General features: G+C 38.6%; 1 protein-coding gene across 2 annotated transcripts; it reads left to right on the top strand.

Annotated features, from left to right (window-relative positions):
* Positions 1-7241: 7241 nt before the first annotated feature.
* On the top strand, positions 7242-13029 carry LOC125235902 (acidic mammalian chitinase-like). 2 transcript variants are annotated; one of them, XM_048142533.1, is made up of 9 exons: positions 7242-7401; positions 7540-7722; positions 8639-8739; positions 8888-9019; positions 9236-9363; positions 10498-10618; positions 11297-11482; positions 12043-12168; positions 12838-13029. In XM_048142533.1, exons 1-9 carry the CDS (start codon positions 7332-7334, stop codon positions 12967-12969), a joined length of 1179 nt encoding a protein of 392 aa, XP_047998490.1. In that variant the 5' UTR covers positions 7242-7331; the 3' UTR covers positions 12970-13029. The 2 variants fall into 2 exon arrangements, with proteins under 2 accessions (XP_047998490.1, XP_047998489.1); XM_048142532.1 differs by having other exon boundaries at positions 7252-7407.
* The last annotated feature ends 377 nt before the right edge of the window (positions 13030-13406 follow it).

Below are 13406 nucleotides of genomic sequence, written 5' to 3'. Positions count from 1 at the left end.
AGAAAAAGTGACCAAAGCCTCCAGTGTTCCGAGCTGGAATCGAACCAGCGTACTCCGCTTACCGGGCGAATGCCAGAACCACTCGGCTATCGGTCCACGAAAGCAAGGGTCAAAATTTCTAAGTATATGACATTTCCGAAGGCCCGTGGCGCCCTCTGGCCATCCCTGAGGTAGAACAGTATGGTTCGACCTCCTAGCCGAATCAACTCAGAACACTGGAGAACACTCGATTCCAGCTCGGAACACTGGAGGCTTTGGTCACTTTTTCTTTGTATATGACATTTATTTAATGTTTAATACAATTATGTTTGCTTTGCTCGATGTTTTCTTTGCCAAATTTTCATTAGGATTTTTATTATTCTCGTAAACCAAAGTAAATGTTTATATTTCTGACCAAATACAAAAGGTTTACGTTACGAGTCGAAAAATTAATTTGCTTTTGTATGTCCGAATGTTGTCTCCTGCAACAGATTCTTGGGATGTAACCGTGATAAACCTACACCTATAGCAAATGCCGATGTCCTGTGGCTATAAATGCTATAATCTTCCACAACCCTTCTTGGGATGCTGCATTTGATGCTGCTGAAAATCAAGCTATCCTTTCTGGTTAACTGACACATACTTTTCTCACTCTGAACACATCAAAATCTAAGTTTCTTTGTTTCTAAAAAACTTCTGAATCATCTACATTACTTCAGCGTGATATTAAAATCCATCATTCGCTTGCACTGCGTCTTCCTCTTCCATACATCTTTTTCACCCGTCATCTCATCATTAACTTTCTTACGTTTCATATCAACTGTCCCTCCACACACAGTCCATCCACCTTTTCCTCGGTTTTCCTCTCCCGTTACATCTACCTACTATTAAAATTTACAGTCCTATTTGTATCAATTAAGTATCAAAAATACCTACCTACTATTAAAATTCATAGTCCTATTTGTATCAATATAACTCCAGCGCAACAATGCAATTGGGACTTCGTGACAAAAACCAGTTCAATTAAATCTTGGAATAATTGATTACTCGACTTCAGATAGCATAAGAGTTGCTGTGTCAGAAAAAGTAAGGAACATGATAAAATATTGTCTTCGGTTACCGCGATAGTTACTCATGAAATAAAACGGGTGTCACCCGTTGACAACGAATGCTGTAAAGTGTTCGAAACGTCGGGATGAATTGTAAATTCATTATACGCGATTTAATGCGTTTCCATAATTTTATAACTTGATATAAATTATGAAAACGTTACGTGAGTCTGCTTACCTTTACCTACTTATTTAAAACAATTTATCGGGCAATCAATAATAAACTATTGAGTTCTATAATTGCAGGCAACATACAATATCTACAAGCTCTTTAAAGTAGAAAAAGCGCAATAGAACAGTCCTACTACAGTCCTCGTCTTCCAACAAACTCTACTCTGGGAAGTTGTGATTATAAGTTTTGTGTCAAATAAACGTTTAGGTATTTCATTATTTCTTTTTATTTCATTAAACGTAGCCTCGAAAACCCTATCAGATATCCGACGTTTAGTTTAAATCGACGTTTAGTTGCAATGAAAGTTATGTACGCAGTATCCGAAGTTATATTTACATATTACTAGTGGTATTACTTGTACACTTGTACCTAGTTTAATAATTCTTTATCCTGCTTCAATATAATAAATGAAAATCGAATATTCAAAATACCTACCACCTCCGTCTGTACCTGATTTTCTCATCGCTTCGCACTTTTTCTATATCCTCGAATCTATAATTGAAACTGAAAAGTTGCCATAAGCCACTGTGTATTTCTGGGAATTGGGGGTATTGATTTTATCCATTTAAGATTGTCTTAATCAGATAGGTGTCATATCTCTTCCAGGTGGTATTGCCACGTTCCAAACCAGCAAGGAAAATGTTTATTACGTGATAGGCCGGTACAAAAAATCTATTTAGACCATTACATAAGTTAATTAATAAGATATTCAATCATAGGGCATTAGATATATTAGAATGATAGCTAGATCGAGCCGGCTGATATCCGCTGATAATAATTAAGTAGGTAACTGATGTCATCGATTAGACACCTAGGCAACTTGACGAAACGCATTTAAGTAAATACAAACGGCGCTATTCCAGATAATTCAGATCAGACAGATTGTCAAATTGAACAAGGATCTATTTCCAAAATCATGTAAAAGTGCCTATGCTGAAGTGAAGCGCCTTTCAGTATTTTGAAAACAAAAGCTGTTACTACATACTTAGGTTTGTACTTTAAGATAGTTTTAAGAATCTTGGTCTCTCTGATAATATCTGGTCGAGGCAATATGCTGATGATTACAGTGAAATTATCAGTTGCGAATTGATTTTATTTATTAAAATAAGTGACAGTGTATTTAAGGTTCCGTACCATAAAAGGAATGATGTTCCATGTAGATTTCTATGTCTTAAACTTTGAAAGAACAGCAAATATGATCGACATACATAGGAAGTTACTGACAAAAGCAACATAATATCGTGTATAGGTAAGTACTGGTATTCGCATGTTCTTCTAAATATATAAAAGAAGAAGCTGACTGACTGACTGACTGACTGACTGACTGACTGACTGACTGACTGACTGACATATCAACGCACAGCCGAAACCGCTGGTCCTAGAGATTTCAAATTTGGCACGTAGGTTCCTTATATAGTGTAGAGGAGCACTAAGAAAGGATTTTCCAAAATTCACCTCCTAAGGGGGTCAAATGGGGGTTCAAAGTTTGTATGGGGAAATAAGATTAGTTTGACTATTTTATTCGAAACTTCACAGGAAGATTCCTTAAGACAAATGACTGAATACGTGTTTCAGATTTTTTGAAAATTTAACCCCTAAAAGGGTGAAAAGGGGGTGATAAAGTCAAAAAATCAATATGGGTATCGTTTTCATGGTTTATCGGGTCGCTGATCACGATAAATACAACGTTTTTAAAATCTAACGAGGCTGAAGTGAAATACCTTCTCCCCTGTTGTGGTGCAATGGGGTTTAAATATCAAAAAAATATATAAAAGAAGATATTGACTGACTGACTGACATATCAACACACAGCCGAAACCGCTGGTCCTAGAGATTTCAAATTTGGCACGTAGGTTCCTTATATAGTGTAGAGCAGTGTTTTTCAAAGTGTGGGTCGCGACCCCCAGGGGGGTCGCGGCACTTATCCTGGGGGGCCACGAAGTTTAGGTTTAAGAGAAACTTATGACAGGCTGATTTGATTTTCGTTGTTTTCCTTTTTGTTGTTTTTATATCTATACCATTCTTGAAAATGTCAGCTCACATAAATATGAAGTAGCAAATGGGATCAAGCCATTATTTGAAAACCCAGAACGCACCAATTGAAATGGATACCAACTCCAATTTATTAGCAATCTATCAGGTGCTAGTTCCAAAATTTGCTTCTTTCACCGAGGCGTACGCGACTTATTCAAAAAAGGATTCAAAATCCAACTTTTTGAGAAATATCTTGAGAATTGTTATTTTTAACTTTGCAAGCTCTCCACCATCACAGAAATATGGATTTCTACGTTCACGTTCATATTGTGTAAAGATGTTGTCCACAACTCTTTTTTTGCTAGAAATCCGTTAACTTTATCTGCTGTAATTATGTTTTCGTCAAAGATATCGCGGCAAGATACTCGTTTGCTACTTCCAATAGCCAAACATAATCAGAAAATAAATCTGCAAATCCAGTTTTGTTATACTTGATATAGCTAATATTTAGCAAAGAAAGAGCTATGGGGGTCGCGAAAAAATTAAGGTGTCATAAAGGGCCGTGAGACCATTAAGTTTGAAAACCACTGGTGTAGAGGAGCACTAAGAAAGGATTTTCCAAAATTAACCTCCTAAGGGGGTCAAATGGGGGTTCAAAGTTTGTATGGGGAAACAAGATTAGTTTGACTATTTTATTCGAAACTTCACAGGAAGATTCCTAAAGACATATAACTGAAAACGTGTTTCAGGTTTTTTGAAAATTTAACCCCTAAAAGGGTGAAAAGGGGGTGATAAAGTCAAAAAATCAATATGGGTATCGTTTCTATGGTTTATCGGGTCGCTGATCACGATAAATACAACGTTTTTAAAATCTAACGAGGCGGAAGTGAAATACCTTCTCCCCTGTTGTGGTTTGTGGTGCAATGGGGTTTATAGTATTTTATGCAACAGGCGTTTAAAGGAGGTCAAAAAAGACGAGTGGCGTGGGTAACAATTTGAGGCGAAGCCGAAAATTGTTATTAAGACGCCACGAGTATTTTTTGACTCAGTTAAACACCGTTGCATACAATACTTTTTCTACGACCATGCACTTACTTTTGAATAGTTTTCTAGAATAACTTTCGTGAAATTCGCACTGTTTCCTATAAGTATTTTGACTTGTCCTCTGCAATGTTTCTGCACTCACCCTGTCGCTCGCACTCCCCCGCGCCGCCGCCCGCCCCCGGCCGGCGCCCCGCGGCCCGCTATATCCCTTAAAGGCTACCTAACTATGCTGTAAGAGCTATATCGTATGCGTGGGTGCGCCGGGCGCCGGCCGGGGGCGGGCATCTTTTATGTAGGGTTTTAACGATCTATGCACGACACGGTAAATGACGAATAACAACACGGGAGTAGAAAAAATATATAAAAGAAGATATTGACTGACTGATTGACATATCAACACACAGCCGAAACCGCTGGTCCTAGAGATTTCAAATTTGGCACATAGGTTCCTTATATGGCGTAGAGGAGCACTAAGAAAGGATTTTTCAAAATTCTCCTCTTAAAAGGGTGAAATGGGGGTTCAAAGTTTGTATGGGGAAACAAGATTAGTTTGACTATTTTATTCGAAACTTCACAGGAAGATTCCTAAAGACATATGACTAAATATATGTTTCAGGTTTTTTGAAAATTTGACCCCTAAAGGGGTGCAAAAGGGGTAAAATCAAAAACACAACATGGGTATCGTTTTTATGGTTTATCGGGTCGCTGATCACGATAAATACAACGATTTTAAAATCTAATGAGGTGGAAAACAAATTTTCTCCCTGTTGTTGTGCAATGGGGTTAAAATATCCAAAATAGCCATAAGTATAGCTTTAGTTTTTATCTTTACTTCTGGTTCAAGAGATTTCAAATTGACACGGAAGTTCCTTAGAGGAGCACTAAGAAAGGATTTTTCAAAGTTCACCTCCTAGCATGATAATTTGACAGGGGCAAGGACAGGGACAGGGACAGGGACAGGGACAGGGACAGGGACAGGGTCAGGGTCAGGGACAGGGACGGGAACGGGATAGGGTTAGGGATAGGGATAGGGACAGGGATAGGGATTGGAATTGGGATTGGGATAGGGATAGGAATTGGGATTGGGATAGGGATAGGGATAGGGATAGGGATAGGGATAGGGATATGGATAGGGATAGGGATAGGGGTAGGGGTAGGGGTGGGGTAGGGGCAGGGGTAGGGGTAGGGGTGGGGATCGGGATAGGGATAAGGATAGGGATAGGGATAGGGATAGGGATAGGGATAGGGATAGGGATAGGGATAGGGATAGGGATAGGGATAGGGATAGGGATAGGGATAGGGATAGGGATAGGGATAGGGATAGGGATAGGGATAGGGATAGGGATAGGGATAGGGAGAGGGATAGGGATAGGGATAGGGATAGGGATAGGGATAGGGATAGGGATAGGGATAGGGATAGGTATAGGGATAGGGATAGGGATAGGGAGAGGGATAGGGATAGGGATAGGGATAGGGATAGGGATAGGGATAGGGATAGGGATAGGGATAGGGATAGGGATAGGGATAGGGATAGGGATAGGGATAGGGATAGGGATAGGGATAGGGATAGGGATAGGGATAGGGATAGGGATAGGGATAGGGATAGGGATAGGGATAGGGATAGGGATAGGGATAGGGATAGGGATAGGGATAGGGATAGGGATAGGGATAGGGATAGGGATAGGGATAGGGATAGGGATAGGGATAGGGATAGGGATAGGGATAGGGATAGGGATAGGGATAGGGATAGGGATAGGGATAGGGATAGGGATAGGGATAGGGATAGGGATAGGGATAGGGATAGGGATAGGGATAGGGATAGGATAGGGATAGGGATAGGGATAGGGATAGGGATAGGGATAGGGATAGGGATAGGGATAGGGATAGGGATAGGGATAGGGATAGGGATAGGGATAGGGATAGGGATAGGGATAGGGATAGGGATTTGGATAGGGATTTGGATCAGGATCGGGATAGGGGTAGGGGTAGGGGTAGGGGGATATAGGGATAGGGATAGGGATAGGGGAGGGACAGGGACGGGACGGGGACGGGGACGGGGACAAAGATAGAGATAGGGACGGTGATAAGAATAGGGATTGGGGTCGGAATAATCGGTCGGCAATCGATATCTAGGCAGTGTAAAATGCAGTGGGAAGGTATTAGTGAGTAGGCATCGGCGAGTATCCTGCATCCGTAATAACTATTACATTCAATGTGCTGTAAGAAGATCGTTGTTTGCTTGCCTTTTATATGTTTACGTTTGCAATAAGTATAAGCAAAATGGAAAAAATTGTAAGCGATAATGCAAGGAAGTACTTTTTACTCTACCGACCATAGCGTCGAGACACTGGTTGTATGAAGATTCCCCAGTATAAATATTTATATAGGTAAAATACATACATATTCGTACCTACTACCTACGCTGTGGTCGCTGTGTAACAATTCTACAATCATTGCAAGAATTTCTTTAAAAACAATAGTAATATGTGTAAGGTACAGTCAGCCAAAACCGGACCGTACAGCAAATAGATCAGTTACAATGGCCCTCCAGTCGAGAATTGCCCCGCTTTACCTTAATCGAAATAATAGCGGACAGATGTACCTACAAAGAAACCTACGGATCCAAATGAAAATCTTATTTTTTGTAAACGTTTCAATAAGAATACTTTTATTACGCGGGCGAAGCCGCGGGTAAAAGCTAGTAAGTATATACAGGTGTACATACCGTCCATAATTCTAGAAGTTTAAACAGATTCCACATATAATACAATTATAAGAGAGACAATACATTTAAATTAGGAGTAAAATAAATATCACACTTCATATTCATATAGTCTTATTATACTCAGTTATTTGCTTTTTAATACTTAATTATCGATAAAGATAACACATGTCCAAACACGAAAAACAATAGTTTACAGTAGTATATAAAGCTGTATATTTTCAACTGAACCACAATTGATATCTCGATTTCGGTAGAGATAAGATATAAGTTATTATAAAAAGCATTTGGATATCCAAATTGGTAGCATTTGCTCTATTAACCCAATACAATGAAGCTCTTACTAGTTTGCGCTCTGCTGTGCGTCGGCGGTAGCTTCGCTGCATCCGTGAAAGCAAGCTGTAAGTGTAAGTCGTTATAGTTCCTATTGAAATTTTCAAATATTCCGGTGACCTGAAACCTTTAAACTATTTTGACACTCTTGCGATAAGGTTCAAGGGTCACAAAAAAAATAATCTAAATGAAGTAAATATTTGCAGCAAGCGGCGTAGTGACCTGCTACTACGGAACATGGGCTAACGGGAGGTCCGGAAAAGGCCGTTTCGGCGTGAGCGACCTGCCCACTCATCTCTGCACGCACATCGTCTATTCCTTCCTCACGCTTGACGGAACCTCCGGAGGCATTGTTGCTCCTGAAGAAAGCACTGTTGAAGGGAAAGGAAGTAAGTGAAATTATATTTATTCCTATACTTATACTTTGAATTATTGATATTGTATGTACAGTCGAATTAGTCGAAAACATATACGCAAAATTTTGACTGTCTTTTAAGTAAAATTCTTAATAATTATGGATCGCATGCTTACTGAACAATAACTTAAAAATGAATTAATCGTTTGAAATCACAAATAAAATATCAAGAAAAAAAAATATTAACATTTAAATTCAACTTTCTGGAATTAATTGACGATCATAAAAACAAATGCGAGAAGGTTAACTGAAAGAGATCTCTGACCACTTTGACAAGTATGCCTTTGCACTAATCACATGTTATGTTTTATATTACCTTTTGTCCATTTTTTTACTATCTAATAATAATATACAGAAACATCATCATTCCCTTGCCCTTTTCCCATTATTTGGGGTCGGCGCAGCAGATCATCTTCCTCCATTTCTCTCTATCAGCCGTCATTTCCATACTAATACCTTTCACTCTCATATCGTTGTTCACACATTCCATCCATCTTTTCTTAGGCCTTCCACCACCATTGTATCCATCCACTTTCATATTTACCACTCGTTTTATAACATTGCTTTCATCCCTCCGCATTACATGCCCATACCATGCTAATCTACTTCCTCTCAATTTCTCTGTCACTGGCGCTACTTTCAGGCTTCCTCTTATATACTCATTCCGAATCCTATCCAGTCTTGTCACACCACACATCCATCGCAACATTCTCATTTCATTCACATGCAGTCTTCTCTCATCATTCGTCTTGGTGGCCCAGCACTCACTACCATACAGGACGACAGGTCGGATAACTGATTTATAAATTTTCCCCTTCAGCCTGAATATACAGAAACATATGTATACAAATTACTTATGTGAATTATTCTGTAACAAAAACGTTTTGCAGATTCCGTGTCTGACCTCATTGCGCTAAAGAAGAAGAATCCCGAATTGAAAATCTTGGCTGCTATTGGTGGCTGGAATGAAGCTTCAACAAACTTTTCGGCGGTAAGAAAACTTGTATTTGAAAAATCATAATTTCTATACTTTTTACGGCACCTCACAAAGATTGCATTCTTAGCGTCCGTACCTCATAGCAAGTGGAAACCCTTCTCCAGAAAATAGGCTTGACTGTATGTTTTTTGTATGTCTGCAGGTTGTCAACGACAAAACTAAGAGGGCACTTTTTGTCAAGAACTTGTACAACTACGTTGACACCAATGGCTTCGATGGTTTGGATTTGGACTGGGAGTACCCTTCACAGAGAGAAGGAGCAGCCACTGACAAAGTACGTACCAACATAAGCCATATTTTATTTTTGTTTATCTTTTCCCTAATAATTACGTGTTTAGCGATGAAACAATGACTTGTAGTTTCTGCCTCCGTTATGTCTTTAAATTCTTTTGAAATACCTACTTACAATTTTTTTGTCATAATAAATATTAGACAAAATCCAATAAAACACAATTTATTAAACATTGTTTCAATAATTATCTTCTTTCAGCAACAATTTGTCACTCTCGTCAAAGAGTTGAAGAAAGCTTTCGCTAAGAAATCTTACCTATTGACCGCTGCTTGTGCCGTTACCCAGTCGAACATCGATTTGTCCTACGATGTCCCCGCACTTTCTAAGTAAGTGTTGAAAAAACTACTTTTGCTTATTCTCTAGTCTCGTGGTTAAGTTGTTAGCTTCGATTTTCGGCTCTGTCACCGTTAGACTGCATGGTCACTTTTTAGATCACAGCTACGAGGGACGTTCAAAAAGTAATGAGAATGGATATGTTCCTGTATCTTGATTTAATTTTTCTTAACTTGTCCATGTAGCAGTACTCATTAAAGTGAAATTGCATAATTCAAATTTTTACTACTTTCATTTGTTTTTCTTTGATATGTAAATAATTGACACAAGGTGGGGGATGAACATTTTCAGTAAAATAAGAGCATGTTTTCATGAATATTTGACATGTCGTGAGTTCATTTCTGACATGAATATCAAAAATAATCATACTTTAAATTAAAGCTGGGTTTATCCTTTGTTAGTAACAGCAATAAAAAAAGTTCGTATAGATACATTTTCAAACGGTATGGTATCCAAAAAAAAAATAGGTGCTGTTTTGGGTCATGTTCACGATTTTTACAGATTATCACGAAAATTGAGAATATAGATTGGAAACAAAATTACGTTAGTATTAAACAAGAACATACAATCATTTTAAAATTAAAAAAATGATTAGTTACAATAAGAACATTTTAAACAAACAAATAATAATGTTTTGGCCTTCAAAATGACATGCAGTCGACAGGGCCAAATCCTCAAATTGCCGAGGGTGCTGCTCAAGTTAGTGTATTTAAAGCTACAAGTGACATACCTAATATTGAAGGCAATATAAGGATCATTAATATTTTATACCCGACCTTTAAATAAAATTGTAATATAATCGCTACTCTGAAGTATAGTGAAGTGAAGTGCTTACTGACATGGTATTTAGACTATCGTTAAGATTTTAATTTTTAAAGGGGGCAAAAAAATAATAATTGAAAAAATTAAATATGTAAATAAATCACAAAAGAGTTACTTTTAATTATAAAAATATAAGGATACTTACATTCTTATGTTTTAATACTCATTATCATTACTTATTGAACGCCCCTCGTATAGTGTGACATAGGTTCCCAAAAAGTACTTTTTTATCGTTTTGGGACTATTACTTGACTGGCAAATTTGTGTTTAACTACGAGTATACTTAACATAGTACTAATTTCTAGATACCTGGACTACATCCACCTGATGCTGTACGACTTCCACGGCTCTTGGGAAACGACGACCGGAGTGAACGCACCTCTATACGCACAGAAAACTGACGCTGCTACCTTAAATTTGAATGTTGTAAGTGAAGCGACAACCTAATTTGCATATTTTGCTTTACTTACACACTTTAGAGTTTGTTTCTTCTAGATATTTGGTGACGGTTAGGTATATTTCATTATACTTCTTCTTAGTCGTTTCAATCTTGGTAGAACTCGGCCGTGGTCATCATCGGATGATATCTATTTTGAAGACATCCCGCCGGTCCTAGCTGGTTTTATTAACCCCCGACGAAAAAACGACGGGGTGTTATAAGTTTGACGTGTCTGTCTGTCTGTCCGTCTGTCTGTCTGTCTGTCTGTCTGTCTGTCTGTCTGTTTGTCTGTGTGTGTGTCTGTCTGTGGCATCGTAGCTCCCGAACGGATGAACCGATTTCGATTTAGATTTTTTTATTTGAAAGCTGTGTTAGTCGGGAGTGTTCTTAGCCATGTTTTATGAAAATCGGTCCACTAGGTCGCGGTCGGGGGTTTTTTCAAAATTTTAATTTTGTGGTTATAGTTCATTTTAATATTGCTTACTTTATTACACAGTATTTTAATGATGCTAGACCAAAGCTGCATCCCTTCTTAATTAATTCTTTAAGCGACCCTGCCATCGACATTTTCTCACCATTTAGGATAGAAAGCATCATGGTGTTTCGTACGTCCCATTCAGCAACATTTTGTCCCATGACTAAAATATGTTTATGATTTGTCTTAGAACAACTCCGTCCACACCTGGATCAACAACGGCGCCTCTCCATCCAAGTTGGTGCTGGGTCTCGGAGCGTACGGAAAGACCTTCACCCTGACCAGTCTGGACAACACTTCCACAGGAGCACCCGTCACTGGAGCAGGAGTAGGTGGCCCTTATGTCGGTGAATCTGGAACTTACAGCTACTTGGAGGTGAGTACCAAGATTACTAATATATACTTATATAGTCCCTCCTCATCGGTTTCGATGACGGCGACCTCAGCAGATTATGAATTATTTTGTCTGTTATGGGCTCTTTTGTGGCTGGCCAGGCCAAACTTGGCCTTAAATACTCTTTTGCAGGCGTTACAATAGAGTTGGCCAGACGTATTGTAAGTATAAACGTAGGAGGGCTTTGGTCTCTATTTGTGTTGCAGGCGTTTGGTGACATCTCAGATGATAGGTATCCAGCTTTTTTATATCGAATTTGTAAAGGCACCACGTCTCTAAGCCATACAAAACCAGGACAACTAGCTTAGGGGCGTAATACAAGCGATAAAGCGGGAAAAAGTTACTACTGATGAAAAATGTTCTAATTTCCAAAATTGCATCCGTTACATTTGCAAATATGTGTGTACTTTATCCATTTTCAATTTTATTGATTCCTTTGATTTCTATGAATAGCTTTGGGATGAAACCAGACAATTATTAGAATCTCTGATGATATAAAAACTCACCATAATTGACTAATGACTATTTGTTAATTCTTCTAGATCTGCGAAGACCAAAAGGATAATCCTTCTGCATGGAGCATCACTGAGGTGGAGGGCAACTACGTGTATGCTAACAAGGACCTCTTCTGGGTCGGCTACGACAACCCCAACACTATCAAGGCTAAGGTAAGTGCATCGACTTTTTAATTTAAGAAGAGATTTATCATCCCAAAAAGTTTTCATACAAACGAAGTCCTTAATTTACTCCCTGAAATATCTTTACACAATTTGATCTCATACATACATACATACATACATACATACAATCACGCCTGTTTCCCAGAGGGGTAGGCAGAGATCACGGATTTCCATTTACTACGATCCTGACAAACCACTTTCGCTTCACACACTTTCATAACGTTTCTCATACACGCTCGTCGGTTTCGAGTACTTCTGACCTGGCCTTTTTGCAATATTTCCCCGATTTGATCAAGAAAAGTTCGCCTAGGTCTTCCACTACCAACTGACCCTTCCACTCCTTCTTCATATACTTTCTTTGTTAACGTCTCATCCATCCTCTCTACATGCCCAAACCACCTTAACATACCCATCTCAATCTTTGTCACCACATCTACATCCACTCCACACTTCTCATAATCAACTGTAATTTAAATATTGGTATTTCAGTTGTATGTTGTTACCCTTATTAGTTCAGCAGAGTACCAGTCCTTAAATTCCACACTTTTTTAAATCAATTTGATGCATAAATATTTCGTTTTACTATAATTACAAGCTAATTTGACATTGGACAATCTGTATGTTTCAGAATAATACATTTATTCGTTTGTTTTGCAGGCACAATACGCCAAAAACACTGGTCTGGCAGGCATCATGTACTGGGCCATAGACTTGGACGACTTCAGCGGCACTTGCGGAGACAAGTTCCCACTCGTTTCTGCCGGCATTGCTGGATACAACTCTGCTTAATTTAAACAATAGTTTTACTATAAAATTTCAGTACTAAATAAAATATTTTATTGTAATAATTATATTTGTTTTATGTTTTGCCCTTCCCCACTTTCAGGTTTGTTCCTTAACTAGCCGCGAAGTATGGCGTTTCAGGAGCGGCTAGGACAAGAGGTTCTTAATTGAATTTCATTCAAATCTTGCAGTTCTAGGCCGGCAAAGTCCTTATTTTTAATTTCCAGTCACAGATATCTGTGACATAACATCTAGGGATTTAGCCATTCGAAAAAAAAAGTTGCTTTACAGACGTGGCGACTACAACAGGTACAGGGTCTAAGCAATATTTTAATTTTGATACGTTTTGATTTATTGATATGTAAGACACATCAGAAATGTAGATGTCGCTAGTGACATGGTCACACGTGACAATTGCAATGGTCAAATCGCAGTCATTGACG

The sequence above is a fragment of the Leguminivora glycinivorella genome, chromosome 18 (assembly GCF_023078275.1).
Source record: "Leguminivora glycinivorella isolate SPB_JAAS2020 chromosome 18, LegGlyc_1.1, whole genome shotgun sequence".
NCBI classification, from domain to species: Eukaryota; Metazoa; Arthropoda; class Insecta; order Lepidoptera; family Tortricidae; genus Leguminivora; species Leguminivora glycinivorella.
This window is presented reverse-complemented; position numbering and strand designations above follow the sequence as displayed.